At 41.7% G+C, this 16,797-nt stretch overlaps 1 protein-coding gene across 1 annotated transcript in view; it reads right to left on the reverse strand.

Annotated features, from left to right (window-relative positions):
- PCSK5 (proprotein convertase subtilisin/kexin type 5) overlaps positions 1-16,366 on the reverse strand; it is a 193,029-nt gene extending 176,663 nt beyond the window's left edge. The window contains exon 1 of the mRNA XM_082075872.1: positions 15,726-16,366. Within this exon, the coding sequence (XP_081931998.1) occupies positions 15,726-15,923 (198 nt within the window). The 5' untranslated portion in view covers positions 15,924-16,366. The remainder of the gene's footprint in view (positions 1-15,725) is intronic.
- Positions 16,367-16,797: the final 431 nt, after the last annotated feature.

Below are 16,797 nucleotides of genomic sequence, written 5' to 3' on the forward strand. Positions count from 1 at the left end.
TATTTTCTGCTATATGAATAAACTTAACCTCTACAACATTTCAAGTGACTTCAACACAGACATCATGCATTGCAAGTTCAAGCCATAAAAAATGTTGTCTGCATCTGCAAAGAAGCTGTTAGACAATGTGGTAATGTTTGTTTCAGTAAATAGCCCCCATAATAAAGCCATCGAGTAGGAAACAAACACTTTAAACATTTTATGGGGTCCACTCAGAAAGCATTGCCACTGCTTTCTGAGATTTTTTTCCTCTTTCCTAACTCACTACTTTGTAATTTCAAATATCTAAATTATATACTCCATCATTTGAAATGAGCTTTGTCACTAATTTGTTGACTTCCAATCCTATTTCATGTTTTATCAGTAAACAAACATAAAATGATAAGAGAATTAGGATAGATACATGCAGTAACATGCATCTTTATTTAAGCAGCAAATAGAACTGCCATACTCCATACATTATTACCTACTCCAGACTCTAAGAATTATTGTTTCTTTGTAATCTGTACTCTCTGATATGTACTTAGAGCATAAGAATGAGGCTTGACAAAGTTCTGACACTGCTATTCCGGTCAGGCAAACAGTATAAAATATAATTAAGAAACAGGTTTTATTTTTAACAAACTACAGCAAGAGAAGTTTCACAGCAAAGAATGTTGATATTCATTTCCTTTTAAATCTCAATAATGAAATATTTAATAACCATCATCCCTGTCCAGAAACTTGTAAATATCTGTCCAGTCCCAGTGGGATCAAGTCCCTTCTCATTTACAAAACCATAAATCAGAAATAACTCTTGTTGAAGCTAATGGAATTTAAGAGGCATTAATCAAGAGCAATCAAATCTAATGGGGATACTTGTATGAATAAAAGATTTAGGAACTGGGCACCAAGTTGGATATACTGTTATACCTCTATGCAGTTATTTAAACATCAATATAAAACTCTTAAGCACATTAATTGCAAGAGAGTTTATAACATTGAAAATGACTAATGCAGTGACCTATAGTAGTCATACTGTTTCCAGTGAACATTTATATTGCCAGCAATAAACCTTTTCACACTGTACTTTGTCTTACAAATCTGAGTTCAGCTCTTATTGGTCATAGTAAATACAATGTTTTCATTTAACTGACTTTCTCATGGGACCTGATTTAAGCAATTTCCTCCTCTATCACCAATATAATTTACTGAAGAATAATAAAGCAGTGACTCATGGGAATATCAAGAACTGAGTTAAGTTCATCTATGTGGAGTGTGCAGGTACTAAACCCAATACTCTTTTATGGTGAGCACACACCATTCATCCTCAACTTTGCACTGTATCAAAGTCTGATGATGTTCCATTCTGTACAACATGCTTAACCTAACACAGAGAAGTATGCAGCTTGTATGCACCAGGTATGATGGTGATGCATTCACTGACCTTATTTTGTTAATGCTAGAGCTGTACAGGTATCTGTATTTTTTTGTGTGTAAAAGTAAGGTTTTCCAGCATCTATTATTTATATGAAGTCTCCATACCCACATGTAATCTCATTGGTTTTGATAAGACATCTTGAGCAACAACTCTTCATATGAGGAACAGTTCCTAGAGAAGATTTTATAGTTTCCTAAGTTTAGTAGCATGAAAACAAGACAAAAACAAATATCTCTTTGACAGGATCTAAAGATACACATAAAGACAAAGCAAGTAAGAAAATGAGACAAAAAAATAACCCCACAAAATGATTGCATTCAAATGTAGTACAAAAGAAATCATCAACATAATGGATGTTTAGTGAGGATTTCAAAAATATCACAACACATCAAGGAACTGTTAATTCTAGCATAGTCATGTAATATTCCACTTAAAGTAGGTATTTGCAATCATAACAATAACAACAAAGTGAAGTATTAATTCAGATATACAGAGTTCTCTCTTGCTGTACCAACTTCCATAGTGGAAGAGTGATCAAGGTTCAGTTCAGCTTCCACTGGAATCAGTGGGATCTTCCACTGTGTTTAATGAGAGCTGCAATAAGCACTTAATGAAGCAACACTTACTTTTTTCTTTTTTTTTTTTTTTTTTTAATTCAGACCTCAGTGAAGCCTACATTTTAGATTAAATTAGTAACTTAATGTCTAGGTTCATATACCTGCTTCTAAATTACTTCAGACTACAGAGGAAAGTCAAGGAGAATTGATATCCAGTTCATGATGAAAAGCCTAAATTTAATAAAACCAATGAGAAACTGGTCACAGCTTTCCTAAACTGTCTATTTTGCACATTTAAATAATATTCCTTGGTGGCCTTCTTGTTTGGAGAGCAGGATCTTAGAACCTGAGGGGTGAGTGAATGCTTAGCTGTGTACATGAAAGTAGCTTTTCTTGGAGAAAGAAGAAATGTTTCTACTGTATATTTAATATGTTGGCAATAAATATATAATACCAAACCACTGAAATAGGGAAAAGCTTGTGAGCTATTACTGAATGGTAGCAATGAACTGGATAAAACCATGTATTCTTCTTTATAAATGGATTTGCATTTCCATTTTGAAACACTTGGGTTTATGTCAAATGAGTCCTACAAGATCAGAAACAGTAGGAAATCAACATAGATTCCAGCAACCACTGGAATTGCTCATCGTGCAGTTAAGCATGTTAGATTAGCATTTGTAGTTGCCAAGCAAGAAATGGAAATTAGTCAAATTTCACAAGATGGAAATGGTATTTATCTACAAGAAAGCTTCCAAAAGAACAGTCTGTTGCAACGGTAGAACCATTTATTGGTAAGACCTGTGATGTCAACACAGTCCAGAAGCCTTTTAGGTCAGAGGATGGTTAACTCTTCCAGAAAGCAAGGCTCAGTGACCATGTTTATTCCAGTTAATAGTTTTCCCGGGCGATAGCTTTGCGATTTGTCAGTTGGTCATGATCATCATGCACTAAGAATTATCAGGAGGTATCTGTTCAGTGACGATGGATATTTAATCTTCCCTGAGCGAAGCAAAGTTATTGCTTGATCAGACAGGCAGAAAGGAGTAGTGACAGTAATACAAAGATTGGCATGTATCAGGAGTGCTGACGAAAGCCCTGATAGTGTCATATGTGTTCTCTCTGAAAATGACCTTCTACTTCAAATAGGTGTAAATAAAATCATACTAGCATTGTGCTTTCAAACCAAAGAAGGGGAATGAATTGACTCACAGTGAAGCAAAAAGGAGTCTTTGAAGACAAAAACTGAAAATAGTACCATAGTTAATTATGTTATGCTAGTTAGGGCTGGAGGTCATGTTGTGTGGCAGTGATGGGACACATCTGGTCTGTCAGACATTCCAATACAACTGGGGTACCTGCAAATGCATTTCTAATATTCATACTAAAAGATTATTGAGGACTTTACAAACTGCAGCTGAATACTTTGCTGAGCCAAATTTCAGAGACTTTCTTTGAGGTCCAATGAGATAAGTGCTTTTCTTAAAAAGCAGAAAAAGCTAATCTGGGCTGTAAGACCACTGTTCAGGGATCTGCATTGGCTCCACTCCATTCTCAACTGGTAAAACTACTGTTCCATGTGCAGGGCAGGGCTTGGTTGCTCAAGAGAAAGCAGAGCTTATTCTGCAGTCCATTCCTGCAGGGACGTGGTGCTACTTATTTCCAAGAGGGGTAGAGGAACTGTCTCAGCTTAAAGCCCTGCCATTGCTGTTCATTCATGGTCAACTCACTGGAGCCCAGCACACTCATAAAGCATCAAACTTTTTCAGAGTTCAGATTTTTATTCATTAGTTTCCTTCAGTTCAGCTCAGATGTGCTACTGAAAATATGATACTTGAAGTACAAATAATCTGCAGTCCAGAGTGTGGAAGGAATATAGATTAAATAGCTAGATAAAAACACTCAGTAAATTAAAGGAATTGAAAGCAATAGGAGCAGTGGCATGAAATCTCTCAATTGAAAAGCAGTTTTCACATTTCAGGACAGCTGGGTAACAAATGTGATGATAATTTTTAAAAGTATATCTGAAGCATTATGGACATGCACATCACTAGTAAGCAAAGGAGTAGAAACTAAGAAATGAACACTTGGCAAAAAATTAGCACTTTGGAAACAGTTAAACAGTGGAAAACTCTGCCTTACAAATTTGCAGTGTTCTTTGAAGAGGTCAAGCATACAGATAAAGATGGGTAGATAGATATACTCTGGTTGGACTTTCAAAAGGCTTTTGACAATGTCCTTCACCAACAGCCTTTAAGAATTTAAGAAGCCATAACATAAGGTCCTTGCAGAAGGAAGCAGCTAAAAGACTGAAAACAATGCTTCGGAGTAATTAGTTATTTATTTAGTAAAAAGCAATCAGCTTCTCACAATGGGTGGAGGTCCCTGCTGGAGTTCTGGCAACTGTGGTAGAACCTCTTCTGAGACCTACACTATTTCATTAAAAAAAAAATCTCACGGAAAAGGGAGTGAGCCATGAGGTGTAGATGTCAGCTACTGTTAACAATCACAGATACAAAGACTGTGGCTGACTGTGTGTGAGCTGCAGAAGGACCCTGCAAAACTGAGTGACGACAATGAAACAGCAAACGAAATCCAACGTAGAAAAACATAGATGAGCTGATGTACAAAACTAATTGCACAGTAAAATGAACTGTTTTAAGGTGCCCAGTACCACTGAGGAGTGACGATGTCAGGGTTATGGCAGACTAATCCATGGAAATTCGGCTCAGTAGAAGTCCCAACAGCAAATGACATAGCAGAGATGATCAATAAAAGTACGGAAAATAAAGCAGAGTACATAGCACTGTAAGAATAATCCAAGGTTTTGCCACACTTTAAGTATTGCACACAGTTCTAGCCACTTCTATTCAAAGAAGACATAGTAGAGCTGGAAATATTTCCAAGTGGCAGGAGAAGGATGGACAAAGATATGGAACACCCTTTGCATAGCTAATTAAGCTAAGACTCTTCAGTCTAGATACGACACAATTTATGGGAAAATATTAGAAATCTAAAAAGTCATGTATGGCATAAGAAGAGTGGACAGAGACCAACTTTCACTGTCCTTTTCAGTAGCCATCAAAAGAAGATAGGAAGTAACAAACAAAAGAGAGGTTGCCCTTCAAGCAGTGAAGTAGCAAACTTTTAAAGCCCTTGCCAAAGATTACTGTGGCTGCTGAAAGTTCACTTTTATTGGAAAGACTGGACAAGTGTCTGCACAAAAAAAAAAAAAAAAAAAAAAAAAAAATTCTAAGTATGCAGAAACCACATCCAGCTGAGGCGAAAACAGCTGAAGGAAGTGTTAGGGAGGTGCTGGTTTTGTCCATTCTCTCCCACGGAACATAACACCACTGTCACAGGAAGGCAGGCTGGCTAGATGGATCTTCTAACTGACCCAGAACAGCCTTGCATCCTTGCGGGTCTATTTGAATAAAGGTTGTTCATGAGAACAACGTTTCAGGCACTACTTCTCTGTGTGCTAGGTGCCATACTACTGGCTTTAGAGGTGCAACACAGTGCACATTTTTTTTCCCATTTGTATTTAAGACATTAGGTTACTGTCTAATATGCTCTACAAATACATGCTCAATTAAAGCCAAAAATGTTCAGTAGGTATATCGAGAAGGGACGCTACATTCTACTGCTGATTAAGTTAAATATTTTTAAAAAGAGAACATTATCTAATTCTAGACTTGAATTTCAGCCACACAGCACTGCTCAGTAACACTTTCATTGCCTGCTATAACAGGAATGAATACAATAATGCAGCAAAGGTTTTAATTGTGACTTGCAACATCTCTGTAGGTTCAGTTTGGCCCTGGAAAACAAACATAAATGAGGCCTACTCCCTGCTGGCACAAAAATGCCCCTAAAAAGAAAAAATAAAGGAGAAAAAAACACAACTCGGCCAAAAAATGGCTCCTTTTTGATGGCTATCCCCCATGTCATCTCCCTGGGAGCAGTTTCCTTATACATGGAAGAGTCTGTGCTGAGAATTTTTTCATTCCTAATTTGTTTAGAATTATATAATCCATGATCATGCTTGGCTAATCCACCTTCTACCCTTTCATGCCCATCATACAACATCATGTAATCCACAAGAATTTCCACAATAAGCTATTCTGGCAGGATTTCATGGTGTAGCTCTGATACTCTTCTAGACTTGCCAACATTTCATTCCAAAGAGTTTTTCATTCTGCAAATATCAATCAAGTTGGGTCCAGCACGTTGCCAAATAATCACTAACTGTCTTAAGCTGTATATCTCTGGCAAGTGGGAGTCTGTTCGATCACATTTTTTTCCTGTGTTTGGCAGGTGACAAAGAGCACCACAGTTCCTGACTGGGGACTACATGATTTATTCAGATCCATGTCTGACATATCTGTCTCCCCACTTTGTTATTTTTACAATTCATCATTTGGAGAGGAAGATAAAGATACACTGGTCAATCTCAGAACCACAGAACACAGTTGCAGACATGCAAATATGATACTGGAAATATCTTGCCTGACAAAGTCTAGAGAATTATGTATGATGTTGTACAAAGCAGTGGGGAGGTTGTGTACAAGCCGCCCATCCTTCCTGGTCAAGGCAAACAGATGTCAATGAAAACACAGCAACTGGTATGACTATGGGAGTGGGAAGCCTTTCTTCTAATAGGAAACCAGAAGCTAGAGAAGCAAAAGTGAAGGTTGTTTCCCCCTACAACTGTGTGAGAGAAATAGATGAGACAGTTAAGCACAAGAGCAGATATATACTGGCCATGACTAAATTCAGTCTGTAAGTTGGAATCAGTGCAAAACAAACAAACAAATAACCTTCCAGATTGAGGACAAGTAGCAAAACCACTTTTAAAACCGGTTAGTTTCAGACTTGCTCAAAATTGCGGTAAAAATCCACTTATGAACACCTTAAGGTTTATAATACAAATGACTGATGATTCAGTCCAAATCAATTTTCTTGTGATTTTTGTATTTATTTTGAAGTGATACTTTGCAAATTAAAAACTATTTATCTTCAAGCACTACTTGATTAACAGTCTACTTCAAATTCTTGAAGTAGGACATAAAATTAAACTATGGAATAGTAGGTCAAAACTATGTAAGTAACATTGATATATCCCTTTTTTACAGCAGGACAGAAAAACACCTGCAGAGTTCCTCTAGAAGCTGTTTTTGTCAGTATTTCAGGTAGTGACCCGAATATTGGCATAGAAAAGTCATCTAATAAACATAACATGCATGAAGCAGAGAGGATCTGCGAGCATGTTGGGGGGCAGGAACAGAATTAAAATCAAACTGAAACTGTAAAATGAGGACTGGAAGAACAGAGCAAGATTGAGCAAAGGCATATGCAAAGTACTACACATAATCAACAACAGCTTACTGGTCAAATTCAGGTTGGAGAACAATGGGCTAGGAATTTGGCAGAATCAATCTGTGAACCACAGCAGATCACAAGCTGAACTAAGCCAACAATATCATACAGCTACAGCAGAGGTGTCAAATTCATTTTTATCAGGAGCCACATCAGCCTCGCGGTTGCCTTCAAAAGGTCAAATGTAATTTTAGGACTGTACTTATACAGTCTTATACAGTCCTAAAATTACATTTGGCCCTTTGAAGGCAACCGCGAGGCTGATGTGGCCCCCCATGAAAGTGAGTTTGACATCCCTGAGCTACAGGATAGACAAACACCATAATGGGATAAATAAACAGGAGCGCTGTCCTCTAGACCACTCAAGGAATCCTTATACTCTACCCAGCTGTAATGTTCTAGCAACTCAAGATTAGGGTCACTTAGAAATACCACAGTCAAGCAAGACTGATCAGTGAAAGCCTGACCTATGTGAAACAACAGGAAGTACTGGGCTTGGATGAAAAAAGTAGGTGGCAGGAAGAATGAAATGCTACAACTTTTCTGCTGTTGCTACTCTTTATGTTCATAGAGAAACAAGAAACACAGTCTTTGAGTTGCAAGAAAACAGAGCTTAGACTTCACCAGGGCAAAGAGGATAATGAGCCACCAGAATTGACCCTGCCCTGGCACCATGGAGCTTTCTTACTGAAGAACTTTGAAAACTCATTAAATATCTGCCAGTAAACATATGTGCACAGTTGATCCTCCTCAAGACCACTGCAATGGAACAGCTGATCTGTAGAGGTGCCCCCCGTATCCTTCATTTCTACAGCTGTCAGCCATTGCCAACCAGAGGACATGTCATACCAAACGTGAGCAGTGCCAAACCAGAGGTATAACGCACTGCTGATTTACCTCAACATGTGTGACAGATTTCTTCTGCTTCTTCGATTTTAATCTAGCCTGGTCCACTTCTTTATGTATTTTGTTTGAAAGGAGCATTTCTCACAAACATTGCCATTTGTAAGCTGGGCTTGCAACTAATTGTCATTCTTAAAAGTATAATTTAGTGTGTGTTTGCCTAAGGGCTTTAAATAAAAAATAATCACATAATTTGCATTTTGACTGCTATGCTGTTAAACAAGATTCTCATCTTATTTTGTAACACCAGATGAAGACTATTAGATTGACTCTATAACCAGAACTCATTTGGAGCAACTTCTTCATCTAACTCCTAACAAAAGCTCACATTTAGTAGCAGTAAGCTCTGTTCTCTCTCCTTCTCCCTCTCATTTTTAACTGCAGAGACAAGAGAACTACTACTAAGTACAAAGTAATTACCCACAGCATACCCTTTGTATTCTCCAATATGTGTTGGTTTTCTGCCATGTGAGCATTTGCAATAATGTTGTTTCAGTGCTTGCATTTTGCAAAGATATTTCTATCTGGTGGTTATTCTCTACCAGTCTCTAAGTGTATTTTTTTCTGTCATAAATAAGAAAAAATCCAATTTTCCTTGGTGTATCTGTCTAATCCCACTACATCTGCATGTGCATATAGCTTAGAGTAAACCTAGTTTTGATTCTTTTAATAGTATAGTCCTGGTACTTGCATCTTTAATACTCAGGACTTCATTAAACAGAGTACACTCTGTATCAATGCTGTGACCAAAAAGGCTCTTAAGGGGCATTTCTCTTGTATTAATGGTCGATATTATTATTCTGGGTTGATGAACTTCTTTACAAACAGAGGCCTACCATCATGCTTTTTTGAGTCATTCATGTAAGGGTGGTGGAGATTATGGCAGTAAACTCCTTCCTTTGCTGAAGACAACCACATTACTTAAGGCTCTTTATCTTAAAACAAGCTCCCGTTTAAGTGGATTTTTTTTCTAGTCTTCAAATTTCAGCTATTTGGTTTGCAGAACTTCCTTCTGCCTCCCATCAGGAATAGATTTGGAAAATGGAAAACAGCCATTCCTCCCATTCTTTCTGATCAATTGATCTTGTTACACAACATCTTCTCTGTGCCATCACTGGGACCTCAGATTTAAAATGAACTGATGTTTATTAACATTTTGTGTGATTTGCTGTCTTTAAATTTATTAAGTCCCAATTAAAAAAACAACAAAAAAGTCCTTGTGGCAAGCCACATCAGTATTTACATTATCTACAAAGTACACCTATAAAAAATACATCTGTATATCTATTCGTTAGTCCTGGGCCACACCTCAACCTTAGAATATTTAGGTGTTTTTGGCAAATAGCGTGTACTCCTTGCACGAAGAAAACTGGACAGAAAAGGTAGTCTGCCACTTGCCAATGGTGAGGAGTAGGCCAACAGACCCTGGAAGAGATAAAAAAAAAAAAAAAAAGAAAAAATACTGGAAGAATACAATTAGGATAGGAAAGTTGTTATCTGGAAAGATGTTATCTGAGACCCATTCTCAGCCCCCACCTAGAAATAAGAAAGAAAAAGAAATAGATGGATCTAAAAGTTACTCCTATACTAATTAATGCAACATTTATCTCCTTTGTTGGAGCCACTGATTAGATACCTATACTTCTTCCATTCTTTCATCCCCTCTGGCTTATCAGCTGCTTGTTTCTCATGTTCTCCTGCATCTTCAAGGAAAGTTGCCTGCCCGAACAAGGAACTCCTAGCACCTGATGACAGCAACCTGAAACTAATGAGGTACAACTTTTACAAGAGCACAAACCTAGAAAGCCTTCCTTATTTTAAGGCACACACATTTCAAATTAAAATTAACTCACGCCCAGAGTCAGCTATTGGAGCTCCTCCTCTTTCATCTATATAAACAGAGAAGTGAGGGGAAAAGGATTAAGTCAATAACTCAAGAGCACAAACGCCTTCAGCATCAGAGCCTGGAGCAGCATTCCCAGCTTCTCAGATCCTCCACAAGTCATCCCTTTATAAGCTGTCCAGTCTATTTCTCCAGTCTATCGAGAATATTTAGCACCAAACCACAAATTTATATCCAGTGAAAAGGTGTGTTTACAAGAAATGACAAAATTAATGGGAATCAAGACGACATATCAGTACACCTTAATTTTCACAGCTGTATCAAAAGAAAGCTTTGTTCTTTCACTGTACAGAAAGGAACCTCCACACTATCAACACAGTCATAATATTTATAGCAATTGTACAAAATGCCAAACAGACTATATGTTTAACCCTCCCCCAAAAGTTAGTGACGGATACTTTGATCTAAGAGAAAGGCCTGCTTAGCATAGCCACTGCAAGACAGAAGGGAAAAATATGTCAGCAGGGAGCTTCTGGGGGAAGAAGTATACCTCAAATTGTTCCATCCGGTGTGTAACGTAGAACAATTCCGTGGCTGTTTTGCAGTATACTGCTTCATCACAGTCCTAGAGGGTCTGCTAGTCCAGACCACATTCTTAAGAGACCCATGCAAAAAGAGCAGAGGCAATTTTACCACACGAGACAAGGATTTGCTCCCTAGAGAAACTACTAATTGCACTTCAAGGTTAGGCAAGAAATGCCTGCAACACATGAGAAAAGGAAAAGAAAAAGGTCAACTCTATGCATTTAAGTCCTGATATTACATGTTTATGCTATTTTAAAGCCCAATGAAATAGAGGAGACCTTGGGCAATTTTTTTTATAATGATGCTTAACTGTATTTGCTCCATCATCTTCACTGCATCTGTGGTTACGTTACAGAAATGACGTTATCAATAGCCAAGTACTCAAGCCTGAAGTTATTGACAGATCTTTAACAGGTCTTAACTGAACGCCTGTTAATTTGAATATCAGCTCAAGCGGGCCCTACTGCCCAAAGCAAAAGCTCCAAACTGGTGGCACTATCTGCAGTAATCAAAATCACTGACTTTTGAAAGAATATTCTGCCCACTTATGTCAGTCAGTAAAGGATCTACTGCCTCTGTTTTTGTGGTACAAAACCTTTGTTCAGTCCAGTGGGGAAAAGACTTTTCCAACATAAACTGAATAACAGTTAATACAATGATAGGTCTAAGTTTCTACTCTGTGCTTCTCCAAGCCATAGATAAAGAAAATCAATGACAGTCTCAGCAGATACACTGTAAAAATTCGAGTATCTTTGAAGAACAAACTTCTGTGTCTACTGCCAACTTCACATTGGTAATGGTGAGGAAAAACAGGATAACTGAGCAGTACGCTGGATCAATGTGTAGGAAACAAGAACCAGAACATGGAGCCTGGAAAAACACAGAGTAAAAGAGGATTCTCTCTCTGTCATGCTGTGTCCCCTAAAAATTAATGGAAAACTCCTCTTTTCAATAAGCAGAGAAGCTAAAGGTTCAAGTTTCTTTAGCAAGAACTGGAGACCACAGAAGTTTGAGAGCAACAGTTTACCATAAGCTGTGAGTCACAGTTCTCAACTTCAGGTAGGCTTTGTAGCTTTCCCCTTGTCACCGTGGCAATGAAAATTGACTTAAGGTGTGATTTCAATACTCAACTGGATATTATCCAAATCACAAGAGCATAAAAAAAAGGGGCGGGGGGAGGGGAAGGGAGGCGGGAAGCCAAATTCTCCATTACCAGGAATGCACTAAATAAAAAAACTGGGAGAAGGGACGTTGTCTGCTGTTTGTGAGTCACAGCCTTCCTGGGTCTATCATCTTGTCTCCACTGATCAGATTAATTTACATTTCAATGTCATTTTTCTCAAACATAACCCAAATATTACCTACTCTCAACTGGTTTACCCCTAACGTACACTAATCTTTCCCTCTTCCACAGCACCTTGCATCTCCACTCATGCAAAATTAACAGGGTGGCTGGTAAGAACAACATCCGCAGAACCCCTCTGTTTTCCACTATTCCCTTCAGCTCTAATCATGCAATTAACTGCTGTCAGAATACTCCTGGTTTGCAACTTTGCAACTGCACCTATTTGACTTTCTGTTTTTATACACAGTGTCACTACCTCCTATCTTGAATATTTTAATTCCATTATTTTTCTGGGTCATTTGTACTGAGTTGGTTCTTTTGGCCGGCTGCAGTGTGAATTTGATTTAGCTTTTTACACTTTCTTCTTAAAGATGAACTCACAAATTTAATTTAACAAAAAATAATATGCTTAATGCATTACGTTAGGTTTTTAAAATCTTCTTCAGATGATTTTTGGATGTGTATTTTTATGAGATTTGTAATTAACTTCTTCAAGCAGAAGTAAACAGCTTAGCTCTTATGAGACTTTCAGCTTTAATTATAATATTTCAGCTTACCTAGAACAGATACTATCTGCAAAACCAAAGTTTAATTGCCTGGCCATAGCTGCTACAATATGCAGACATTAAACATGTGAAGTCCTGCCTCTAACACAGAAGTCCGTTACTGGTTCTCTCTTCCGATGTTTTCACACTGTATTCAGCTAAGAGAAAGTCTTTCAACATCTCACACCAAATACAGATTTTTAAATAGTTTGAAATTGTCTCCCGGTAATAAACAGTGGATCTTTTCCCTATTATCATATTTATTGCACTTCCTTTTATGTATCAAATATCTCCCTGCTTTCCCAAACCTATGCAAAAAGTCTGTTACAGTCAAATCTAACTCATCAGTCCAGACCATTGCTGACTCCTTTCTTGAAAAGTTAATACCTGCTTACTTTTAGCCATCTTTATCAAGGGATACACTCCATGTAGAGTGATCGATAAGCTTCACAGAAAACTATGCACTTTTTTTTTTTTCTGTATTTTTAATAAACATAGTTATAGAATTATTTTACATAGGCTTTGAACTATATATTTACATGTTAAACTATGTATAGTCAGACCACAGCTGTTTGAATTATTTTATGAACTCTTGATTCTCAAATTATGAACTCTATCTAGCGACCACATCAGCCTGATAAATAAGCAGTAGCTAGGAATAAAAGAACAGCCATTAAACTGATCACCAACATGCTAACAGATGTGTCATCAGAGAAATACCATTTGGAGAGGATTTTGAAAGAAATTAGCAGAAACTTAACAGTGGTCATTGTAAAAAGAGGGCCATGAAAAGAAAGTCTGTGTAAGACTGTGCAAATGCACAACACTCCTTAGGGCATGTAACTGTAAGAGCTCTACGTTGGCACAATGACATCTAGCACACAGTTACTCCAATCCAAAACACATATAAGAAGCTCTTTCTAACATACACCCACCACCTGCTTCTCATTCTTAAATTCTGCTTGCAGCGGTAAGACAGGAATCACCCATCATGCTAATTCATACTGTTACTGAAGTTTACTTCCTCATGTATCCACTATGTAACATTCTTCTTTTCCATCGGCACAACTAAGTAACAGTGTTGACTCCCTTCACTACATGCTCTCTTTTCATTTGCATACCCAGTAATTTTCCAGTTGTTCATTATTTATAGTCTCTATTTTCTGTCATTCCCATCTGTATACTTGATCAGTAATTTATCTATTATTAATATCTCATAGGTGTATACATGGCACTTTCACTGACATATAAGTAGCAGCAGTTTACTACATTGTTTCCTTGCTTCAACATGAAGTTTGGATGTGCAAGGTATAAAAAGTAGGTTTTGAGTTAGCCGGCTGGCCTGACGAAAGACAAAAAGGGATAAGTGCACCCTCCAACTGACTGTTGATTATTTCAGCACTATAAAGGCCCAGACAGGAATACAGAGAAACCCTTTGAGCAAAAGACATATGCAAAACAAAATTGAAAGACTTCAACGCAAAAATCTTTGCACTTGGATTCATAAATGGCAGTTTCAAGGCAGAAGTTCAATTTTGACGTGAGAGCCTGCTACCAAATTTTTGTGCCTCCAAGTGGAATAGCATTGCCTACCTGAGCAAGTGCTCCAAAAGGGATGTTGGTACTCAGTTTTTCTAAGTAACTGCATCTTTACACATCATGTTTTGTGCTACCACAGTGCCATTTTCCAGCTTTTCTTATGTAAATTATTTATCTTAATAGACTGCACAGCTGCCTTATTCAGGCTGGCAATCACTGGGAACAGCTGAGATGCACACGTCAAACTTTTGAGTCAATGATGCAGCACATGGGAACTCATTCTACAACACAAATAAAAATTGGGTCTCACTTTGATCCAGTGGATGTAGAAGGCCTGTTGTGTAAATGCAGCTGCACTTTTGTGAATCTCATATATAAGGATAAAGCCTTCTGTACCTGTAAATGCTCATTTTTAAACTTTCCATTCATGTAGTATGAACTACTGTCTAGAAAGACTGTGCTTGGGTGTTTGCACCCAAGCATGAAATGTAATTGTTTATTTTTTAGGCACTCAACTTGCAAAACTCTACATAGGCAACTCATATTTTGAGGATAATTGCCTGGAAAGGCTAGGATATTGAGCACAAATCCTGTCAGAACAAGTGATCCTAAGACACTTTAAACAGCAGCTGTGCCTAGATGTAGCAGCGGGGGATTTTTCAGCATCATCCATCGAGAACCAGGTGTTTCTTCGCTCGCAGTTCCTGGACCTGGCTGGATCTAATAATTTTCTCAAGGGGTCATCTCTGGATGTAGCTCGTCCAGGTGTTTTCTAGCAAAACATCTGCGGGCTCCGCTGAGCCCAGATGCTGCCCGACTAGCCGGGTGCAGGCCAGGAAAGCTCTGCCTACAGCGCCGGCATCCGAGAGTGGACTTCTTTGCCCTCATTTCACAACAACCCCGGCGGAAAGCGAGCGGGCTGCGGGACGGCAGCGCGGGCCGCGGCGGCGGCCGGGCCGGCTCCCACCTGGTGCCAGTCCCGCGGCCGCCCCAGCCCCCCCGGGCGCGCTCCCCTTCCCCGCGGGACCCTGGCGGCCGCCGCACGCCGGGCAGCCGCCCCGGAGCGGCGGGGCCACCTCTGTCACCCGCTCCTTCCGCACACCCCGCAAGAAGGGGGGTCGGGACGCCCCCCGCGGCGGGCCGGCGGTCGCAGCTGCCACGTCCTGGCTGCCGGGGAGACGAGCGCTCGCTGCAGGACGAGCTCCTCTTGTACTGGCGTTTTTTTTCCTTTGCAAGCGGGGCAAGGGGTGCCCGGCGCGGAACGCAATGCTCGGCTGCCGCGGAGGCAGCGCGGCGGCGGGCAGAGCCCCGGCTGGGCCCCCCGCGTCCCCGCCCCCGGCCCGCGGGCGGCTCTGCGGAGCGCGCCCTGCTCCGCACCTGGCCCCGACCCCTCCGCGTATCTACCCCCCGCGCATCACCTCCGCTGGCCCGCGACGGGAACCGGAGCGACGGCGGGTGGTTGGCGGGCCGCCCCGCCGTGCGGCGGCCGCGGAGCTGCCCGTCCCTTGCCCCTGCCCCCGCGTCGCAGTGCCGCGGCAGCCGACCCTGCCTGCCCGCCTGCCGGCCGCGTCGCCGGCGCCCGCTCGGAAGTAGTTGCGAGGAGGGTTACCTGTCCTATATTGACGTATCCGTACTTGCTCGCTATCCTGTTGGCCTCCTGGAGCCCCCCGGTTATCCGCACAGCCCAGTGGTTGGTGTACAGGCGCGTCCTGCAGGCGGGCAGCAGGAACCCCAGCACCAGGGTGAGCCGGCAGAGAAGGTCCCCGCCGCCTCCGCCTCCCCAGCAGCAGCGGCGCTTCCAGCCCATCTTCTCCTCCTCCGCACACAACCCCCACAAAACTTCTCCTTTCTTCTTCCGAGGCTCTTCTCCTCACCTCCGGGCGGCACCGGCGGCGCGTCCTTCGAAGTTACCCCGAGGAGGAAACTAGGAAGAGCTTGGAGTAGTGCATTGAACCGCCCGGGGGTTAAGCGATGAGGGATCGGGAATAATGGTTATGATCGGTGATTACTGCTGTTCCCTCCTCCCGCCGCTCTTCGGGGATTAAGTAACTTGCTTGGAAAGCTTCTCTCACAGTTTCTGAGCGCCAGCTTCTCCCTCTATCCCCAGCTACATGGGAAGTCGTCTCTCCACCGGGAGGAGGGCTCGTTTTCCCTCGCTCCGCGCTTCCCTCCCCTCTGACTTCCTCCCCCTGCCGCGATCTTCTGCCTCCTCTCCCGCGTCTGGCTTTCCCTCGCCTTCCCCCTTGCCCAGAGCCCAGGAGCAGCGCGGCCGCGGCGGCAGGCGGTGTGTGAGTGTTGGCAGCTGAGCGCCTCAGTTCACTCCGGCTCGGCCACCTCCCTCTCCCCTCCCTCCTCCTCCTTCTTCTCCTCCTCCGCCCGCCCTCGCTCCCGCCCGGCAGCGCCGAGGGCCAGGGGAAATGGCAGCTGCGCCAGCCCCGCGTCCCGCCGCCCCTCGCGCTGCCGAGCCCGCGGTTACCGCCGGCCTCGGTCGCCGCCACCCTGCCGCCGGCCCCGGGGGCTGCCCCCTTGCCCCCGCCGGGCTGGGAGGACGCTGCCCCGCCGGCGAGGCTGCGGGGACGGCGGCGAGGTGCGAGGCCTGCGGCAAGGCTTCGTGCCCGGCAGCGGCTGCGGCCCCCCGGCGCTGCCCCCGCGGGGTGCCGGGGGAGCCCCGGCCGGCGCGG

The sequence above is a fragment of the Streptopelia decaocto genome (assembly GCF_964273445.1).
Source record: "Streptopelia decaocto genome assembly, chromosome: Z".
Taxonomy (NCBI): Eukaryota; Metazoa; Chordata; class Aves; order Columbiformes; family Columbidae; genus Streptopelia; species Streptopelia decaocto.